Source organism: Micromys minutus (genome assembly GCF_963924665.1).
Source record: "Micromys minutus genome assembly, contig: SUPER_22_unloc_1, whole genome shotgun sequence".
In the NCBI taxonomy this organism is placed as follows: domain Eukaryota; kingdom Metazoa; phylum Chordata; class Mammalia; order Rodentia; family Muridae; genus Micromys; species Micromys minutus.
Genome location: NW_027667990.1, coordinates 3,215,611 through 3,239,169, shown reverse-complemented (window position 1 = coordinate 3,239,169; position 23,559 = coordinate 3,215,611). Strand labels below are relative to the sequence as shown.

At 40.5% G+C, this 23,559-nt stretch overlaps 1 protein-coding gene across 1 annotated transcript in view; it reads left to right on the top strand.

Moving 5' to 3' along the window:
* The window catches only part of LOC308435400 (putative sperm motility kinase W), a gene marked incomplete at both ends in the record, with an annotated part of 57,593 nt that extends 34,836 nt beyond the window's left edge, over positions 1 to 22,757 (top strand). Inside the window, one exon of the mRNA XM_080942646.1 lies at positions 21,414 to 22,757. Coding sequence (XP_080798772.1) covers positions 21,414 to 22,757 — 1,344 coding nt within the window. The remainder of the gene's footprint in view (positions 1 to 21,413) is intronic.
* Between the last annotated feature and the right edge of the window lie 802 nt (positions 22,758 to 23,559).

Sequence of the window (23,559 nt, the reverse complement as noted above, 5' to 3'; positions counted from 1 at the left end):
TCATACAACAGCAAGTGAACAGTGCAGAATACGGATCTGTTACACATGATAACAGATGTGTGTACACTCCTTCATCATTCCAAAAATATGACGCCCAAAGATGGTGGTAGTATTAGCATTTGAAAATTATATTTGTATTTGAAAAGAACCCAGATATACTGTTCTTAGCAGGACTAAAAGAAGTGAGCTAGCTCTTTGTATAACAAACTATTCTTGAGAAAAACCTCTTTAGTGTAAAGTTTAGATATTGCAAGTATTTCACATTCAATATGAATAGTTTGCTACTGATCAAGATGTGGATAAAGCCTGGTTTCTAACTCCCTACAGGTCAGGAATTCCTGGGGTATATCTCAGCTTTGCTTGTCAGCAAGGGTAGAACTGTTATGTTTTCTATACATAGCAAGATTTTTTAGATGATTGGAAGGCTTAATTTTTCAAAATTTCTTTAATAGCTCTACATGATTGAAGATGCACTATAACATGGCAAAATGGATTAATGGTACCAGGATGAGGTATTATATTTGCATCCTCAGAATTAATGTAAAAGTTCAGGTTTGGTATCACACCTGTAACTCTCGGGCTTGAAAGGCAGGATAAAAGGTAAATTCTGAAGAATATCCAGAAACTAGCCTTTGTGCACCAGAAGAAAACAAAGACCTGGGTCAAACAATGTAGAAGGAGAAAATGAACCAGCATCCGAGTTATCCTGTGAACTCCACATGTCATCTATAACATGCTCATAGTAATATGTGCTCACACAGTTACACATAATTAAAAACAGTCAAATTGCTAAGCATGGAATACAATGCTGTTGAGAACACACATCATCCCCATTCTGAGGGATTAGTACTACTTTAGCAGTTGGAGAGATAAAGAAACAAAGAGCTTTGGAGACTATTCAAAGATGGTCAGCGGGGAAATAATTTTCAGTTCCATCTACTCCCATGCCTGTTCCACTTGGACAGGTGGTTACAATCTATTTCCCCTCTGAACCCTAGTAAGGTGATTGATAGCAAAGAATCTCATAGTGTATGTTTTGTTTCTTGAATAACAGAGTAAAGGCTCTGCAATACTGTGCTTCAGTCTAGGGCTGAGGGGGATACTGAGCTAGAGACTTGGGGGAGCTTTTTGCTAGCTTTGTGTATTGTGGAGCATTTCTGCTGACACTGCAAAAATTTCCCATGGCAACCAGTAAAATAAGTTTATGAGTTCTTGCATTCTTCCTCAGAGGAGGCAGATGACAGAGGGCGTTGCTCATCATTATGGTGCATGGAAGCTTCAGATGATCGTGTCACACTCAAGGCCTAATAAATTTTTCTCCAGGTCTCAGCCAGAATCAGCTCCAGCAAGGTAAATAGGGGAGGGCCCCATCCTGTGGGTCAGGAGATGAAAACACTTTGACAGGAACACAATCCCATGCTTGGCTGTACATTCTAAGCACCTTCCCGATTAAAATTCAAGATGCATGGATTCCTCAATTCCTTTCAACCAACTAAATAAGCAGACAGGGGAGTAGCCAGGATGTCAGCAGCTAGATATTGCATCATAGTTAGTCACATTTCTGTTGCTGTGGAGACATCACAACCGATGAAACTTACAGAAGGAAGAGTTATTTGGGATCCGGTGCCATAGGATTATAGTCCAGGGCCCTCATGGTGGGAAGCATGAGATCAGGAAATCAGACAGTGATGGTGCTGGAGCAGGAGCTGAGGGCTTAAACTATTGGGAGGCAGCCAGTGGTCACTGGGAATGGCATGGTCTTTCTGAACCTAAAAAAACAATCCCCGAGAGTAATCCTGTCTCAATCGAGGCCACACCTCCTAATCCTTCCTATATAGTAACACTGACAGTTAATTAAGAATTCAAACATGTGAGGTAACAGAAGCCATTCTCATTCCATCTACCACAACCAGTATTATGGAAACAATGTTGATAATCCCTGAGCAAGAGGGTTTATAGTCATAGCATGAGGGCTCCCTGTGCAGTCTTGGCCTAAAACCCATTATTTCTCCAGGCTTTGTGTCCTTCACCTACAAAATAATGTCATCATGGTGAGTAATTAGCCTTGTCAATTGGACACAACCCAGAATCACCTAAAAAGAGCATCATATCAGTAAGGGACTGACTACATTGGTTGTGCCTGTAAGCATGACTAAAGGGGATTATTTTAATTAAATTAATTCTGTAGGAAGATTCATCTCACTGACAGTAGCAACTTTCTATATACACAGGGTAATGAACTACGTAAGTGGAGAAGTTGAACTGAGCACAAACAATCAGAGAAGCCACTGAGCCTACACACATTCATTTATCTGTTCATGGTTGTGGATGCGGCCTCACCAAATGTCTCAAGCCTTTGCTACCGAAACTTTGCCAGAATGATAGACTTCAAGCTAGAATTGTTAGTTAAAACAAACCCTTTGTCTCCCATGTGTCTTTTGCCAAGAGATCTTACCACAGTAATGGAGAAGTCAGTAGGACAGACATCCAACTTACTGTGAAGTGCCTGTCAGATTCAGGTTCTTTGTATTAGGTGTGTTTTAATTAGAACTAACCTTGAGTCAGGTCCCTAGATGTAATATTTTCTGTTGAATCTATTTTAACTTTTCTCTTACACATTTTAGCTTCTCAGGTTCTTTGGCAGAAAGACACAGCAAACAGGTTATCTTGCTCATATGTCTGCCTTCCATCCTAAAACACACATATAATTGAGTCTGTGTAGGATGCTCTCCATAGGGTTATCTATCATTTCAACCTAGCTCAGTTGCCAGAGGAACATCTGTCAAGAGTGAAAATGGGCATTTCTTCCTCATCTGCACTGAGCCCCAGAGGTGCAATGTCATTGCAGCACTGAAACCATCCCATCTTCATGGCATCTCTGTTGTGCTATTTGACATTTAGGCAACTTGAGCAGCTTAGGCACACCATGGACAACAATAAAATCAAGAAGGGACCTTGTGTTTCCCTGATGATAAGTTTCCCTAGCAGCATCTCACACTAGCAACACGGAACCGTTGTTCAAATCACATCAAAATTTCTACACACAAGGCACATGTTAACCATCTCTATAGCCATGTGACCTTCACATTTTCTCAGCTGCCCTGAGTGGTGCTTATTCCCCTGCCTCAGATTGTAGAACAAGAGGCCTGAAGAGACTTACACATTGTTTAAGGTGACACAACTTTTGAGTAAATGACCAGACCCATCAGCACATCATTCCACACCCTTAAGTATCATGCCCTCTGTCAGTTATGCTCTGGATCAACCCCTGTAATGTGTAGTCTCTCCCTGGCAAAGATCCACTGCCTATTTCTTGCCGTTTGGTGGTGAGTCTGTTTTTCATATCCTGTGATTCTTTCCTTCTCAGTGTAGACTAACATTTTCTCTCTGTGATCCTTTTCTTTCTGTGTTTCTCTTCTGAAGCTGAACATGTCCACCTCATAGAAATTTTCTGTATAGTTCTGGAACTTTTTATCAAAGCAGTGTTATGCTCATGGGAGCTAGCACATCCTGTTGTAGACTTAGGGGTTATGTTTTGGGTTATGACTATGGGCAGCATGCAAATATTTTTTTAAACACAAGCTATGGCAGTTCTGTCATGATTTTCTATATCCATCTGTTTTGGGGCATGTTTCATCATTTAATAAAGAAAATATTTTCTCTGGTATCCAATTTGGTAAAGACACATTTGGCATGAGAACCTACCAAGAAATTTTTAAGCACCAAGTAAAATTTGGGCCCATGGCCTCCTGGGAAATGCTTGTATCTCATGATCCATCTATTTTTCTCTAGGAATCTCATTATCTGGCATGTTCCATGATGTCCTGAAGAATGGGTGACTGAGGTGAAGGCTTTTCTTGTAGCACTGTTTTAAACCATGTCTGTTCATGACTGGTAGAATGGATGAGTAAGCAATGGCATCTCCATGCATGGGAAATATTATAAAAACTGAAAAATATGTGGATGATTCACATGTACTAATAAGAATTGGTTCATCTTGAACTGTATATGCTAAATTAAAAAATGTAAAAGAAAGTGCTACAAATTCCTATCTTCAAGTAAAGCAAGGAGGAACTTTCTATTTGTGTATTTGCATAGGTGGGTTCAAAACTGATTAGCTTTATTCTTTAGACTTGTGTTGTTATGAAATTATGTCAATTTTATTGATATAATTAAAGTATTATTCAAATATTCAAGGCGCCATTCTCATGGATTTTCTTAATTAAACATGACAATGAAATATTTACTCTCAGGAACCTGAAAAAGTTTTAAATAGGTGCAATGCAGAAGAAACACTGGGTTAAGAAGCCTCTGTTACCTTGTTTAACTTCCTGGATTCTCCATGGCTTCTCAACAAAATGAGGGGTTTTCTGTCATATATACAATTCCTAGGAGTTCCTTGAGGTTGATCACCAGGCACTGTAGTGTGTGTGTGTGTGTGTGTGTGTGTGTGTGTGTGTGTGTGCATGTGTGTGTGTCTGTGTATGTGTGAGTGTGCATGTGTGTGTGCATGTGTATATGTGTGTGTTTGTGTGTGTGTGTATTGGTGGGAAGAAGAACCTGGGCAGGACAGGAATGGTTTGGGTTTTTGAACCTATGAAACCAACACAAGGTACATAGCTCTTCCTCAAGATGCACTTCCTTATTATTCTTTTTTGTATTTTTATTATTTTAATTAAAAAAATTTATTTTAAATCAGAGATAAATGTACAGATTTTTAAAAGCATTTTGACATAACTAATATGAATACTTTTTTGTCAGTACTTAATTCTTTTAGAAGTTTGATAGTATGCATTCAAATCTTATTAGTTACCATAAGCATTAAACACATGTAGAACAGAACAGAACATGGGAGCAGCAGAGTTTTCTAGCTGTATATAGATTAAACATAATGATTCTTAATACAAAAATTGTTACAAGGCTAAACCTTTAGCTCTTGAATTATTAATGTTTTAAGGTCCTGGTATACTGCATCTTAAAGGATGCTTTACACCAATTTTTTTTCCTAAGAAGGAATGAGGATTTCAATTATGGCCTATGGTTGTTTTTTTTTTTTTTCTTTTTTGTTTGTTTGTTGAGATTCATATGGTCTGTGACTTGTTTCTGGGGTATTCAGAACTTTCTGGGCTAGTATCTAATTATTAGTGACTGCATGTTATGTCTGTTCTTTTTTGAACAGGGTTACCTCAGGATAATATTCTCTAGATGAATCCATTTTCCTAGGAGTTTCGTGAAGACATTGTTTCTAATAGCTGAGTGGTACTCCATTGTGTAAATATACCACAACTTTTTATCCATTCATCTAGTGCAGGACATCTGGGTACTTTCTACCTTCTGGCTATTATAAACAGGCTGCTATGAACATGGTGGAGCATGTGTCCTGACTCTATGTTGGAGCGTCTCTGGGATATATGACCAGTAGTGGAATAACTGGGTCTTCAGGTAGGACTATGTCCAATTTTCTGAGGAACCAACAGACTGATTTCCAGACAGGTTGTTTCAGCTTACAACCCCCACCAACAGTGGAGGAGTGTTACTCTTTCACCATCATCCTTTCCAGTATCTGCTGTCAGGGGTATGGCCCTACTGTGGGCTGCAGGGGCAAGTCCTTTGTGAGCTCTGCCCAGCCCTCTCAGCACCAAGGTCACTCACAGTGCAATATCGCCAGGCCTATATCCTCTCACTTCTGAATAGAGGCACAGAATATATAGTTGTCATACCAAATTCATAGGACATAGAAGGCCAATATGGTATGGCCTGTAGAAGTCTCACTTGAAATAGTCTGTGAATTTTTCTCATTCATATTTGGTGAATGATGGTGTTTCTGAATATCTTTTAGCAGGTGCCATCTCTGGGGCAGATGTAAAAGTCAGTACATGAGGGATTTTAGTTCATAAGAGATGGGACACTGAAATTTGTGGATCCCTGTGAGGATGTTGTCCTGTTGCTCACCTTGTGTGTTCCCTTGGATGTTTCAGTTCTGCATTGAGAGTAACAGGATTATCACAGGAGGTGAAGGGAGAGGAGGACCTTGGAAAGATAGGAGGCAAAGAAAATGAGGGGTTAGAATGAGGTCCTGGAGGAGATGGGAGAAAGGTGTAGAACATCAGAACATCAAATAATATGTAGCTAGGGAGGGGGAGTGTTGAGGAATTGGAAATAGCCACTGTAGGGCCCCAGACAACAGGAAAATGAGAGACTCCTAGGACTCAGTGAAAAGGATTTTAGCCGAAATGTGCAGAGATGATGGAGATAGGACCTTTAGAGAACTCCTGCAGTAGATAGGCATGGTCCCCAATCAAGGGATGGGCCACCCATCTCAAATATTTTAACCCAGAAATATCCCTATCCAAAGGAAGAGTAAGGAAAAAAATGTAGCAGGAACTATAGGAAGGGCCATCCAGGGTCTTTCATACCTGTGAATCCATCCTGTCTGCAGACATTAACGTGATGCTGTTGCCTTTAACTAGAGGTGTTTTCTGACAGTGACTGGTTGGGCTGTTCCTTGGAAGGTCTGGAAAGCAATTTAGATGTAGATGCTTGAAGCTAACCTTCAGACTGAAATCAGGGACACCGGTGGGGGAGCTATCAGTAGGACTAGAGCAGGAAAGGGGATTGCAATGGAAGGAAGAACAACATCAGCTGACCAGATGACCCAGTGCTCCCAGAGACTAATTATACTTAAAGGTATCATGGGAAATGAAGTCCCAAGCTAGCAGAGAAAATGGCCGACATATATTCAACATCTCTAAGCATCTGGTGGCCTTTTTATTCTCCCTGTTCTGTCCTCCAAGATTAAAAAATTGATTTCCTGGACATAAGCTTCAAGTGTATCCCCTCTTATCTTTCCATGCCTCAGTAAACTAGGAAATCTGCCAGTATAAATCTGGCCTGACTTGACTCTGCCTTATAGGGAAACTTTCACAAAAGCAGACAAAATGGCTCCAGAAAAGGCAGGTGGGTCTAATCTCAGAAAAGGCACAAAGCTGCCTTTTGGTACAGCCTTTTGAAGCCACACAGAAATTGGAACCCAAGCCCGGCATGATTGTGAGAATCATGGGTATGAGTCATCCTCTTACTTCTTGAAAATACATCCCTACCCACTAATCCGTGTTCCATCCATCTAGAGGTTTTATGGCACTCTGGATATTGATATTGATGTACTACTTGGTAGAGTTGTTTGAGCTCCGAGATCCAACCATGCTCAAGATCAGGAGAGTAAGCAATAATTTCCTATTTCTCTCTATACAGAGACATATAAAGAGGGATTTCAAATAATCCACCCAAATCTTACAGGCCCAAAATATTCCATATGGTTACTGACCTTATACCACGCATTAGATGCCAAACCCAGTTTCCCCAGGCCCAGCAGACAAGAGGATAGAAAACCTATAGTCCAGTTCATCATCAGAGAATGTGATCCTTTCACTCATTTTCTGTTCAAACACAGATTAGAGCCAAGCCCCCTCTCAGATGTTTTTCTGAACAAGTGAAGCATTATTTGGGATAAACAACATAAAGAGCCCTGAGCCAAAACTGTGAGTCATACAACTGTTCACAAACTGACAGACACAGGTAATCTCAGGTTCCAGCCTCACATCCATTTCATACTTGAAATATCTTATCAGTACCTACTCTACGTGACTTCCTGTCTTGGGAGTTAGAATATCTGAGGTAAAAGTCTGGTATCCCACCCAGTAAAAGAATTCTAATAACTAGGTTTTAAACCTCAGATGTTTTTGGCAAAGCCTTAATATTAAGCATTATTTGGGAAGCTATAGAGAATCCCCTGGTCAGTGAGCGACATTTGGTAGATAGAGGACCTGTGAGAATTCTTTCCATGCCAAGTCAACAAGGGGAGGAACCATAGCGAAAGCTACCAGTAGCACTGTCCACGTCAATATTCAGAGGCCCACAGACCTTCTCCTTGACAAACATGTCAGCCTTCCAGTCTTGTGCACATATACCTAGGAGAAGAAGCACTCCATCCTTCCAGGTCTCATGTTGCATGATGTTCAAATAATGGGGCTTGTCTTTTCCACCTGCAGCAGCTAAAGAGATATTCACTAAGAGGTACCATGGCTCCAATACAAGCTGAAAACAAACTGCTATTCCCATCTGGATGAGCTGAGCTACAAGGTCGAGCAGCTAGAACTTAAGTGACATGCCCTGGGGAAGAAGGTAGAATGTATCTTTCCCCCAGAATGCTTCATGGCTAGACAACTTGTCTGCACCCAGTGCAGCATCACAAAGACACTGCCTTATGTCTCCCCATCTAGGTTGAGGGAATTTGATGGCCACAGTTCCTCTGTCCTCTCAAAGAGGCTCTGTCAAGTTAATGTCTGGCAGCAGGCTGGCTAGGCCAAAGTTAACAGTACTAGATATGCTGCTATTCCAAAAAAAGTGCCTGATTATTTGAGCATTGTAAATCCATCGCTGTTGCTACAGAGAAAGGCCCACTCAACAAGCAATTACACCCTCTGTAGTGTCAGTGTCATAGGACCAGTCATCCATCTGTCCTATTTCTTGCCTGGTATCTATGGCTTCTCAATCTGAGGTCTATTTTATTATTTCTTTGCTTTTCTCTTTCACACTCATGGTTGTTTTAAACCTTTTGAACAATCTCCAGTTTTCAGGACCTACTTAGATGCTCAAACTGTTTAAACCTTTGAAGATTCATTCCCAAGAGCTGAGGCCAACCTCACAATAAAAGCAACATTTTGAGCCCCCCAAAAATTCTATTTTGATCTGGACAAACATTTTCTGGGGCCTCATAATCCTGGTAAGTATTGGGCATAAATCCAGGTTAAAAACAAGCCTGGGGAATGGTGAAAATACACTCTTTTTTTGCGGCTTCACTCTCTGGTTTAAAACAAGACAAATACCAAAAAGTCATAGTTGGGAAGCAGAACTCACCATGCAGGAGGGAGGAATGTCAGTGTTACCAAGTGGGGCTAAAACCAGGTACAAGTTTTGTTTTTTCCTGAGCGATATGACTATCCAAAGTTAGTAAGACCCCTGAGAAAAAGGGCAACTTTAAGTTAGCTGTGTTCTGGGCAAGTATGAGTGGTCTTGCACAAGAAAGCTACTCTTCAAAAGAGAAAAACTGGTCAGTATAGCTGGTTTAGCCTAGTCATAAGGTTCAAAATCATCAGTGGGGTATCTGACTGCAAAACAAGGACAATCTGTTTCAAACAAGGTCTGGAGATTTTCCTGCTAAAAAGAATCATCATATGCATGCTGTCCAGGAAAACTCCCCATGGGGTATGTCAGGTACTGCACAAGAGTGCCTTGTGGCATTCTTTATAGCCATCTGCAAGAGCTCCAATGATAAACCATATTCACAGTTGGGGAGAGTGTGTGCCCTCAGTCAGAGAAAGTGTGGGAGAGGTGGCGCTGCCACCTGTTGCCAATCTAGTGCTGTGGAAAAGAAATAGACACCCTGCTCAGTCCTTGTACCTCACCACCTATGGCAAGGACAAGACTTGATTCTGGTGTGACTAGAGCAAGAGAGCTGCCCCTGCCACTCACTTCCTACAACACTGGGGAGTTCAGGCCCCGGATCGTGCTCGGGAAGTTCATCAGAGCTAGCCCTGTACATAAAGATTGTGTATGAGCAGCCCCCAAGGGTCTTGCTTCTTGTATACTATGCAATAGTAAAGATGAGGGAGAGACCCCTCTCTGCTCATTCATCCACTGACATCTATGGCAGGCAGGAGAGATGGCCCTGTGGTCACTGTCAAGGAACATCCATGTCCTCCTTAACTGCAATACTTGAAACACTGGGACTGGCACCTCACATAGGCAGTAGGGTAGAGCTCTCCCTCTTTGCAAGGAATACTGCATAGGCACTGCCATTGATGGGGGCTAGAGCTCACAACATGACAAACTCAGAAAATTCTCATGCACAGATCCAGGCATTTGAATTGTCCCACACCAATATCTAGATCATTGGTGAACTACTGTAGTACATGAAGTGGCCAGTTCTACACGTCCAGAACTCCAGGATTTATATAATATAGATAATCTCCATGACAATAAGATACCAGAGAAGAGTCCCATTGAAATTCCAGTGTTGGCAGTTTAGCTGAAATAGCATACAATGCCAAACAGGCATCATAATGAAAATGTGCAGGCAAAAATGTGTGGAGCAAATGGTGACATACTACAGCTTCCACAGAAAAATACTGAACCTGAGATTGAAGAACGTGGGTGAGGGTGAAGAATGGACCAGGGAGGAATGGAAGTTAGGAGGATTGTGGCATGTGGAGGGACATTCACTCACTCACTCACTCACACACTCACACACATGCAAACACACACACACACACACACACACACACACACACACACACACAAAGAGAGAGAGACATACACCAAAATATTATAATGTCAACCAGGATAAAGCTCAGACATCTTTGGGATGAGAGCTAGAAAGACTGTAAATGCCACAGTTGTAGTTAACATCAAGGACACCACCAAGTTGTTAGAAGTAGAAACACACAGTGATGGTTACAGCATGCATGAGAGCTAAGCAAGCTCACCAGGAAGAATCTCATGAATAGGGAACTGAGGACTTGGACAAGAAATCCAATTACAAGGTGAGAAATGGCTGGCACTTGACAGGGGATAGGAAAGGGAAAGTCTTTTCTTTGATGCAATCCCTGAGAGGGCAATGATCCCCAACCCAGACTTCATGACTTAGGTTTATTGGGTAATAAAATATGGACCTGAGAGAAAGACAAGAAGAAACATGATGAGGAGGTAAGGAATGAGGAAAGGAGCAGGAGGAGGAACTAACAGGAAGGTGAGGGAGAGGAAGAATATGAATATGAAGAGGAGAAGTATAGGAAAGGGTGCTGAAGAGGAAGACCACACAACTTGTCAGAGTTGAGTGGTATCAGGTATGTGTCTTCTGTATCCTTTGCCTGAGAGATTGAAATATTCTTTTCTGCAGTGAATTAACCTGGAAGGGAAACAATGCCAAATAGCTCCAGGAAGTTCCTGAAACTGACCAGATTCTTTAGATCTCTTCTTTTCAGGATGTAATCAACCCAAAGCCCTCAGAGTCTCTCTCACACACCAAGGAACAAAGACAACTGAAACCAGACCACCTCTTGCCATGCTGCCTGGAAAAAGTTTAAACAAACTGCTACTTGTAACAGGTACTCATCTACCTATTAAGCTACTCTCAGACTGTGAAGTGTGCTCCAAGTTCCCAGCTTTAGTAAGCTTGTAACCCATTCAGGGACTAGCTTTGATGATGATTCTGTCTTTGATTCTCTCTTCCATTGAGTCACCTTCCACTCCATATTCCTTGGAATAATTGTCATTGCATCACAAAGCTAGACTTTGTGGTATCTATACTATGTTCTTTGTTTCCTATATGCAGTGGGTAGATTTATGTTTTGCATATTCACAGGGAATGTTTTGAAGGGAACAACACACAGGAGGAATAGAGAATGCTCACTACAGGAACAGGATTAAACTGAGACCACAAATGCACACTTAAACACGCATGTTTTTCACTGTTGATTTAAAGTGGCTAATTTCTGACTCACTCAGGCAAAGCAGCAAATAATCAATATCTCAGATTTTCAACAGGAAAAGATTACAATGGGTAGAATACACTGGATTGTTGTTACTGGGCATGGCAAATAGGTGAGTTAAAAGCGGATTCTGATTGCTGAAGTTCAATTCTATGATAACTGGACCTGGGTAGGAGCCTCAGAAAGAAGACAGAGTGAAATAAGCTAATGGAATTGGTTGCTAAACTAAAGAATGGAATGTAAGGATTTAACAAGAGAGGAGAAATTAGTAAAGGCACAGCCCACCAGAAACATATTTGTCATGCTGGGACTGGAATTCAAGAACCCCCTCTGGTTATGTCACAAAACAGAGGATGTTGGGTAGGAATGCCAATGCATTTTTGGTAACACTTGGAAGAAGGGGAGATGAATATGTTTGAGACATGCCCTTTGAACTTTTAAATATTAACCAAATTATTGTTTACTAAGAAAACAGAACAATGAATGCTGGTAATGTGGTAGACAACAGGGCCTTAGACACTGGTAATGCTAATGTGAGCTGGTCTAGTGACTGTGTGAATCAGGATGCAGGTTTCTCAGAACACACAGATTGTCAATATGACCTAGCTGTACTACTCTATGGTATATAATGGATGCCAACATAGCACAGAGGTAGGTATTGCATATCATTGCTCACTACACTACGAAGTATGACACCAAACAATTGAAACCAGACACCCATCTCCAGAGCTGTGGACAAATGAAATATAGTACACATACAAGATGGGATTAGCAGAAGTCATTATCTGGACAATGGAAGCAGTCATGGAAAATCACATTAAGTATATCAAACTAGCCACAGTCCTGAATTCTATATGAACATATTAAGTCATCATACATACATAAAGGTGACGTAATCTTGTGTAATATGGAGACAATGGAACCAATGTGATGGGAAGTGGGTGACAAAGGGAGGTGAGTGAGGTAAAAAAGAAATATACTCCACAATATTCACGTGCAAAACCTTTTCTGAACATTTGTGGGCAAAAGAAATGGTTAAGTTTTTAAGAGCTATCATTGTTCTAATAAAATACCTGAGTTTAGCTCCTAACCAAATGTTGACTAAAGATCCAAGTCATGCATCAGGCCATCCATGAACCCTACATTGTAAGAATTTGAGAGACACCTCAAGAGTGAAAAATACTGTCTGCTCATGCCAACGACCTGGGTTGCAGTATCAGCACACAAGTAGTGACTCGCAATCATCAGTGACTCCCGTGTAAAAGAGGAAACTTCCTCAGAACAAGTAAAATGGGACTGCTGGTTGATCCATCAATATGAAGCAGGGATACTCAGTCATACAGGCTCATTGCTGCACTGTTTACTATAGCTCAGAAAAGAAATAAGCTAGGAAGAGCTCCAACACATGAGTGGGAAGAGGAAATCAGAAACTTGCCCTGTACATTTGTCCCTATTAGTATAAAGTACTTTGTTGTGGCTCTAACAAAGCAAGGAAAGATCTGTATGACAAGAACTTCAAGTGTCTGAAGAAAGAAATTGACGAAGATCTCAGAAGAAGAAAAGATCTTCCATGCTCATGGACTGAAAGGATCCACATAATAAAAAGTGCATGATCTTGATACACAAACAGGCAGGAAGATCCGTGGAATAGTGTTGAAGGTCCAGAAATGAATCCACATACATATAGTCAGTGGATTTTAGACAAAGGAGTTAAAATCATCCAAAGGAAAGCATTTTCAATAAATGGTGCTGTTTAACTGAAGGTCAGCATGTAGAAGAATGCAACTATCCTCATCCAAATTTCAAGTTCAAGTGGGTAGAAGACTTCCACATAAAGAAGATACACTAAAACTGATAAAAAGGAATTGGGCAAGACCCTGAAACACATGAACATGGGGGAGGATTCCATTAACTGAATACCAATGGCTTATCCTATAAAATCAAGAATTAAGAAATTGGACCTCATAAAATTGCATCACTTCTGTAAGGCAAAGAATGTCAATAAAACAAAACAGCAATCAACAGATTGGGAAAGGGTCTTCACCAATCCTTCACCCAATCGAGGCTAATATCTAATATATACAAAGAACTCAAGAAATTAGATTTCAGGGAACAAAATAATCCTAGTAGAAATGGGATGCAGAGGTAAACAAAAAATTTTCAACTGAGGAATAAAAAATGGCTGAGAAGCACCTAAGGATGATTCAACATTCCTAGTCATCAGGGAAATGCAAATGAAAACAACACTGAGATTCCACTTCACTCCAGTCAGAATAATTAAGATGAAAAAAAAATCAGGTGACAGCAGATGCTAGCAATGATGTGGAGAAAGATGAATACTCCATAATTGCTGGTTAAATTTGAAGCTGCTACAAGCACTCTGGAAATCCCTCTGGTGGTTCCTCAGAAATTTGGCCATAGTACTACATGAGGATCCAACTATACCACTCCTAGAAATATACCCAAAAGATGCAGAAACGTTTAACAAGATTATGATCTCCACTACAATCACAGAAGCCTTATTTATAATAACCAGAAGGTGGAAAGAACCCAGATGTTATTCAACAGGAATAAAGACAGAAAATATGGTACATTTGCACAATGGAATACTACTCAGCTCTTAAAAACTATGACTACATGAAATTCTTAGGAAAATGGATGGAACTAGAAAACATCATCCTGAGTGAGGTACCCCATTCACAAATGAACATCCATGGTATGTACTCACCAATTAATAAATATTAGTTCAAAAGCTTGGGATACCCAAGAAACAATTCCCATACCATATGAAGCTCAAGAAGAAGAAAGACCAAAATGTGGATCCATCAGTCCCTTTCAGAAGAGAGAAGAAATACTCACAGGATGAATGACATTGACCAAAATGGGAGCAGGGCCTGAAAGAAAGGTCACACTGAGACTGCTACATCTCGAGATCTATCCTATATGCAGCCACCAAAATCAGTCACTATTGTTGAAGTCAAGACATGCTTGATGATAGAAGCCTGATAGGTATGTCTCCAGGGATAAGGATGATTGCAGTTAATCATTGAATTGTACAAGGAGACCTAATGGAGGAATTAGAGAAAGGTTAGAGAAAGGACTGAAGTAGCTGAAGCGATTTACAGCCCCATAAAAAAAAAAAAAAACAAAAAAAAAAAAACAGTATCAACTAACTAGACCCACCCCCAGAGCTCCCATGTACCAAACAACAAACCAATGAGTACACATGGAGGGATCCATGGATCAAGTGACATATTTAGCATAAGATGGCATTGACTGGCACCAATAGAAGAAGAAGCCCATGGTCCTGTCTGTGAAGGCACCTTTTTGCCAGTGTGGTTGAGGTGGGATTGTGTGATTGGGATTGGGAGCACTTTTACAGAAGCATGTGAGGGGGTTACAATGAGCCTCCAGGGGACAGGATAAGAGAACAGGGAAAGGGGATAACATTTGTACTGTAAAGACATAAAATATCCAATAAAATTGTCTATGAAGAAAATCGGGACCAATGGTTTGAAAATGTGAAATTCTTATGAAAATGGATGCATCTAGAGAACATCATCCTGAATGAGGTAACCCAGTCACAAAAGAAGTAACATAATATGCAGTCACTGATAATTAGATACTAACCCCAGAAAGCTCTGAACACCCCAGAAATAACCCACAGACTATATGAAATTAAAGGAAAAAAAAGAAGAGGAAAAACCTTTATGCTTAATCTTTACACACCGGGAAAACTTTGACTATTTCCAGGTTACATCTGGTTTTACAGGTACTTTATGCTCATTGTAATTACTAAGATTGTAATGCATCCTATCAAATCTTTAAAAAAAATCAAGTACAGAAAAAAATGTATTCTCATACTTTTATGCATAAATGCTTAAAATCTGTACATTTGTCTTTGATTTGTAAAATAAAGTTGTAAAAGAACAGAAAATATGTTCATAATAAAGAAGAGAGTAAGATACAGAAGGAATAAACTCACCATATATACATGTGCATATATTTTCAAAGAAAAAAAAGAAAGAAAACAGGGTTGGGGAAATGACTATGTGGTTAAGAGCTCTCATTGCTCTTGTGGAAGACCTATGATTGGCTCCTTTGAACATATTGTCTTAGTCAGGGTTTATCACCTGCACAAACATCATGACCAAGAAGCAAGTTGGGGAGGAAGGGGGTTTATTCAGCTTACACTTCCATATCACTGTTCATCACCAAAGGAAGTCAGGACTGGCACTAAAGCAGGTCTTGAGGTCAAGAGTTCTACAAGCACTAATTGATCTTTGTTAGATTTTTCTGTAGGTGAGAGGTAATGTGGACAAGAAGGGGAGTACCTAGGAAAAAGCCATAGGACTGACATGTCCTCCTCTTAACCTGTTTGCTTTCTAGTAGTCAATGTTTCTTTTATTCCTGCCCATTAAGGCAGGAACTTATGTTTTTTCTTTACTTTTTAATTTTTTTTTTAATTTTCACTTGGCATCAATGAGTGTTTTCCTTGCCTACATGATGGCAAGCCATTCCAGCCCTTGGTATGTGAGGACAATAGAGGAATGTCTTCATCCACTGGACCTGGAGATTAAAGATGTTGTTAGCCACAATGTAGGGCCTGGAACCACCATGTGAGTCCTGTGAAAGAGCATCCTGTCTTTCAACTGCATTGTCTTGCTAGCACACCCATATCATCTTATAGGAATAAATTGAAATTCAAGATTAACTTATCGGTTATCTTTGTCCATTTTGATTAAATATATTCTTCCTGCATGGACAAATGCTTGTTCAGTGGATGAAATGTAGCCCCTATGAAAGATCCCCGCTTAGCAACAATAACGCCATTTCTTCAAGGCTGTGCACACAGGGCGGGCCAGGTCATGGACCCAGGTGGCCAAACAAGATACTGATGGGCAGCCAGCTTGCAACAGACAGAGAACAGAAAGCCCCCAAATAAGCCCTATAAGGCAACTGCTCTCAGAGAAGCCCAAAGCAGCTATTCTCAGAAAAACTGCAGCCCCAGCTGACACCAGGAGCAGTGTCTTTGGAACCGTGTCCTTAGACTCACTCCTTGACCACATTTAAACTAACCAATTAGAACCCTGTAACTATGCTTCTGCTTCTGTCCCTCACATCTGCCCCACAAGCACTATGAAAAGAAAACTGTCCCTTTGTCCGGCGTGCCTGTCCTCCAAATAGGCTGTCACCCACGGACACCTGTATGGGAGCAATAAACCCTCTTGTGACTTGCATCCAGTGGTCTCAGCTGGTTCTTGGGTCCTGGGGCCTCCTCAGGTAAAGGTCCTCTAGATGAGGGTCTTTTACCTAGTTTGCTCCATAGAATCTCATGGGACAGTGTGATTTCTCACCATGCCACACAGATTGGCATAAAATTAAAAATATATAAAGTGCTTATTTACAGAACTTTACACTAAATGTCTATTCCTTTGTTTCCAAAACATTATATTTAGTTCTCCCTCTCGTTCACTTTCTGACTCTCTCTGGCTGTGTCTATGACTCTTTTTTAAGCTATTCATGAAAGTGCAGGCAAGAATGACAACCAGTGGAGGGCAGTAGGTCATCCTAAAGCTGGAATGACCAGTGATGATTAATCCTGGGACAGGAGATCTGGAAACCAAAATAAGATCATCTCCACTAACAGAAATGATCTTTCCAGGAGCCCTTTCTCTAGATGGTCCTACCCTGCTTCAAGAGAATCTATTGATGAACAGCACTATACTGTGGAGAGAGTTGTGTCAGGAACTTCTTCACAAAAATAACTATTTAGGCTCTGACTACATACTTCGTACATCTTTAGCATGGGAGGCTGGAGAGAGACATTAACAAAAAAAGAGAAAAAAAGAAAGAAAAAAACACTCCCTGAACATTGATGCCCCAAACCAAAGTATTCCACACTCATAAAAGAAACTTTACTGAAGGTCAAAACACACATTGAATCTCACACAATAATACTGGGAGACTTAAATACCTCACTCTCATTAATGTCCAGGACTTTGATACAGAAATTAAACAGAGATACCATGAAACTAAGAGAGGTCATGAACCGAATAGATTTAACAAGTGTCTACAGAACATTTCAACCTAAAACCAAAAGAAATATCTCCCTCTTATCTGGCCATGGTTTCTGTTTAAAAATTGACCATATGATTGGTCACAAAACAAGCCTCAAACAATACAAGTTTATTGAAACAGTCCAGTGCATCCTATGAGATCACCACTGACAAATACTAGATATCAAGAATAATGAAAATACCAGAAAAACCCACATATCTATCGAAACGGAACAACTCTCTACTCTGTGGTAAATTGGCCAGAGAAAAAATAATGAAAGAAATTATAGACTTACTGAAATTTAATGAAACTGATGACCCAGCATACCTACACTTATGGGACATAATGAAAACAGGGCTAAGAGGAAAATTAATAGAAATATGTACCTTGGTAAAGAAATCAGAGAGATCTTAAGCTAGCAATTTAACAGCACATCTGAAAACTCTTGAACAAAAGGAAGCTAACACACACAAGAGTAGTAGATGCCAGGAAATAGTCAAACACAGGGCCAGAACCAACCAAATAGCAACAAAGAGAATGAAACAAAGAATCAACAAAACCAAAAACTGTTTCTTTGAGAACAACAAGAGAGATAAATCCCTAGCCTAACTTAAGGACCCAAAGAAGGTATCCAAATTAACAAAATCAGAAATGAAAAGAGTAACATGAGAAACCCAGAAAATTCAAATACATCATCAGATCCTACAACAAAAGTCTGTACTAAACAAAATTGGAAAATCTAGATGAAATATATTATTTTCACGACTGCAAGTTCCAAAGTTAAATCAAGAGCAGATAAGCTATATAAACAGTCCCATATCCCCTAAGGAATAGAAGAAGGTATTAAAAACATCCCAACTCAAAAAGCCCAACAGAGATGGCTTTAGAGCAGAATTCTACCAGTCCTACAAGAAAGACCTAACATCAACACTCCATGTGTTCCATAAAAAAGAATTCCAGAAAATAGAATCATTCCTTAAAGTAGAATTAGAAGGAACAATACCTAATTCATTCTATGAAAGCATGATTACTCTGATACCTAAACCACACAAAGACCCAACAAAGGAAGAAAACTTCAGACCAATTCTGATTATGAATGTTGTTCCAATAATACACATTACTATTCTTACAAACTCAATCCAAGAAAACATCTCAAGCACCATTTACCATAATCGATCAATTAGCCCTAATCCTAGGGATGTAAGAGTCATTCAATATATGAAAATATATTAAATTATCCCACTACATACATGAACCAAAGGAAAAAAATTACATGGTTCTCTCCCTAGATGCTGAAAATGCATTTGACAAAATACTGCAGGCATTCATGTTAAAAGTACTAGAAAGACCGAGAATTGAAAGCACAAACTGAAACATAATAAAAGCAACATAGAGCAAAGCAACAGGCCAGATCAAATAACATGGAGAGATACATGAAGCAATCCCAATAAGATGAATGAGAAGTCAACAAGACCCACTCTCCTGTATCTATCCAAAAAGGCCTCAATCTTCTACCTAGAGCAATAAGACAACAAAATGGAATCAAGGGGATACAACTTGTCAGATAAGTAGTCAGGGTATCACTATTTGCCAATGATATGATAGTATAGATAAGCAACTTAGAAAATTCTACCAGAAAACCTCTATATCCCATAAAGAACTTCAGCAACGTGATAAAATTAACTAAAATAAATATGCATCCTTCCTCTCTACAAATGAGAAATTTGTTCAGAGAGAAACTAGGGAAACAACACATTTCACAATAGTCAGAAATAATATAAAATATATTGGGGGTAAAAATAACCAAATAAGTAAAAGATCCTTAGGACAAGAACTTCAATTTGCTCAAAAAGAAAATCAAAGAAGACCTCAGAAAAATTAGAACTCTCTCATATTCATGGCTTGATATAGTTAACACATAAATATATATACACAGACACACAGAGACAAAGACAGACACAGACACACACAGACACAGGCACAGACACAGACACAGACCCAGACACAGGAACAGGCACAGGCACAGGCACCAAAACAGACACAGACACAGACACAGACACAGGCACAGACACAGACAGACACAGACACAAGAAGGCAAAGAAGTAGAAAGTGGAGCCTCAAGGCAACTCTGCTTCTAAACGCAAAGTTTTCAGGAAGATAAAAAAGCCCTTGGGAAGAAAGCAGCCACTGCTAAAACCAGAGATACAAACAAAGGAGCTTTCTGATCAAGAGGCAACCATTCCTGAGACCAAAGGAAAGAATAAAGGGAAGGAAGCCAATAGAAATGTGGGATAGAAAATCCTCAGGCTGAGGAATGGACTCTGCCATTCTAAAACAAACTCAAACTCAGTGAAGCTCACAGTGAAGAAAGTAATAGTGAGACAGAAAGGGAAATACCCATGGTCATCTATGGCACACACCCATCTTCTCTGATAAAAAGGAGGAGGTCAAGGAGCTGCTGCCTAACACATTCATAAAGCACGATGTCCAGTCTGTACATGGCTACATTACAAAGAAGCCAAAGGAAATCACACTGAAGGGTGTTTCAATGGCAATTTTCGAGTCTTGGTGGCAACCACTGGTACTGCCTAAGGTAGACATGGTGGTTCAGAGCTGTTCATCAAAGAATGTGGAGTCTTGTCGAGGACCAGCGGAGACCCAGAGATACAAGCCTGAGGAGAAGGGGTTCTGACTAGCCAGGGGGCAGAGAAATCTCTGCAGAGAGCACACAGAAAGTGCGCCCCTGCCCTGCCTGATCCAGGGACCAGGAATCCATCATTGGGAAGGAACTCTGGAAGAATATCTAGATGGCAGAGGTAAGCAGGATGGCAGCCATGGTGCTTTCAGGGGACAGCATTGTGGATGCAGGAACTATCAGAAACACAGGCAGGAACAGTGAAGAGGAGGAGGAACTTCAGACAAAGTTCAGAGGAAGAATGGGAGGTTGCAACAAAAGAAACAGATTCCAGAACAAAGGCAAGAAGAAGAGTTTTAGTAAAGTAGTAGAGGCAAGAAGAAACTGTTCCCACTGGGGAGCCCAGGGCCCTTCCTGCTCTGAGTCCCAGTGCTTCCTTCCTGTTTGATCATTGCACTTTGATTGGGCCTCCTTATTTGCAGAGGGAGGCTTCTGAACTGTCCAAGCACTCATCATAAACTGTCTTTATTTTGGAAAGTGATAGGAATAAATAAATTAATCAATAAATATCCTGAAGAGGACTAAACAAGGGCTCTCTTATTGGACCTTCAGTACACCTCCCAGGTGCTGCTCCTCTAACTGGAGGCTCATGAGCCTAAAGAGCTGGAGGGTGCAGAGCTGACCAAAGCTCTCTCTCTGGCTGCAGCTTTAAAACACTTCCCTGGTGCAGCAGATGCCCTCTGCAGCCTGTAACTTCTAAACAAGTAAATATCTGTCTTTTGATCTGCTGAAGAAGATGATAGAGGATAGTCTCATTTTCATGAAAGTGGAAATAACCCTGTGGCTCAGAGTGGAAACAGCCACACTGCAGGATAACCCTATCTCCATGGTGAAGTTCATGCTCTGACCTCACAAAGAACCACTGTGATAGAAGAATGAATGTCCTCAGTATAAGACTGTGGACTAGCCTGTGAGTTTTGTCCAGATAGAGCAGGAAGCTGATTTGGGTGACCTGTGGGACTCGTTCAGAGTTGACTAGATTGTTCATTTTCAGGTTGTATTATCTCACAACCTCTGTGCACCAGAGCACAGGGAACAGCCTCATGGACAGCAATTTAAAAACAGAGACTTTGAGAAGTCAGTATAATGTGGGTTTCTTACTTGGCCAGGGTTCATTTGGCACTGTGAAATTGGCCTGGCACCTGAAAACCAAGGCTCTGGTTGCCATCAAAACGGTACAGATTAGCGAGAAGAACATCAGGTGGATCCAGACAGAAAGAGCAATATTGGAGACACTACAACATCCTTACATCATTCGCCTTTTCCAAGTCTTAGAAACAGCAAGTAACATACATTTTATATTGGAATATGTCCCAGGAGGAAACTTATTTGAAATAGTAAGAGACCAAGGCCAACTGTCGGAGGAGGAGGCAAAAAAAACATTTGGACAGATAGTTTCGGGAATAAAATTCTGCCACCAACGAGATATTGTACACGGAGATATCAAGCCGGATAACATAGTAAGAGATGCTAAAGGTAATATCAAAATAATAGACTTTGGCCTAGCCAGGAGATGCAGACCTGGGAAATTAATGAAAGTGCCACGTGGAGCCAGAATATATTTTGCCCCAGAGCTTATATTAAGGGAGCCCTACGAGGGAAAGAAGGCGGATGTGTGGAGTTTGGGCGTGCTGCTCTTTTTTATTACAGCAGGGTTCTTCCCGTTTAGAGGAGAGACCATCAAAGAGATCAGTAAAAATATTTTAACAGGGACCTATGCTGTTCCACGTTTACTCTCTAGACAACTGGAGAACCTGATCCACCAAGTCCTCACGGTTCCCCCAGAGATGAGGCCTTCCATCGAAGAAATTGAAAACCATCCATGGGTGAGGAAGTGCGAAATAACCATCTCGACCAAGATAGACCCAGACTTCAAAATCATTGATATGCTGTGTGACATGGGATACAATGCCATCCAGATTTTGAATTCCCTGCACAAAAAGAAATACGATGCACCAATGGGTGCATATCTAACATTAAAAGCACATGTAGACCTAGGGCATAAGCATGGATCTCCCTCTTCAGCCAAGGCTGTGGATCCCTGTCCTACACCATCCGCATCCCCAACACATACTCTTCCCCTAAAGAGAAGGGCCAGTGAGCCAAACTTTGGCCTCCTCCACATCAGGCCCTCAGAAGAGCAGGGGCCTGTTCCACTGAAACCATCGGGACACAAGTTGGCCAGGAGTGTGTCCCTGCCTCCCATTGCTCTGCATTACCCCTGTAAGCAGAGCAGAGCTTCTAGCAGTGTCCCACATTCAAGAGCAGTGGCTGGCCCATGTGTGTGTAACAACGTATTAGAAATCGAAACACTCCCGACTACTTCACAAGACTCTGAAATTGAAATAAAATCTCCCTGTCAGAAGATTGGGCGACTGAAGAAATTTCGTAGGTGGATACGGAATTGCTTCTCCAACATCTGCTGCTTTCCCTGTGCACGAAGGAAAAAATGACAACATCCATTCTCCAAAAAAAATGGCTCCCCTGGAAGAGATAGTGAGAAAAACCCGATGAGAAGGTAAGCAAGTTTGCCAGGTGGGGATGCATCTCAGCTCTGAATTTTATTGTCTCTGTTTTATTCATGTCTTCTTATTAGAAAAAAATCAAAAAGATGTATTTTTTGGAGTCTGTCGGGATGACAAGATTTCTTTCTTTCTCTTTTTTATTTGCAATTGATTTTCAGGTCTTTTAAAAAATAAACAAACTTATTTTAAAAAAAAACAGATAAATATACAGATTTTCAAAGCATTTGTGCATAAAACTATATGAAAATATTTTTTCAGTACTTAATTGATTTTTATAGGTTTGATAGTACTCTAAATTTACTAGCTATGATAAGCATAAAATACATATAAAATAAATGTAATATGGAAATGTCGAAGTTTTCTTGATATGTAAAGATTAAACATAATGATTTTTAAATAACAAGGATTGCCACAAGGCTGCATTCTTAGCTCTTGAATTATTAATGCTTTAGGGTCTAGAGGTTTACCACACTCTTAGGGGGTGCTATAAGCTTATTTTCAGAAATTATTTCTATCCCAGCTGGATTAAACCCTGATACTTAACATCTGAGGAAAAAACCTTTTTGGAGAATGCCTAGGTGGGATCTAAGGCAACTGAACTAGCAGTAACCATCAAGTGTCTGTGGGTACAGCCAGAGTGAAAGGGGGCATGTATACCTGTCGTCTGTGGGGAAAATATCCAGGTAGAGATTATGCTTGGAGACCTAGTGCTTGAAATAGTGACAATGGT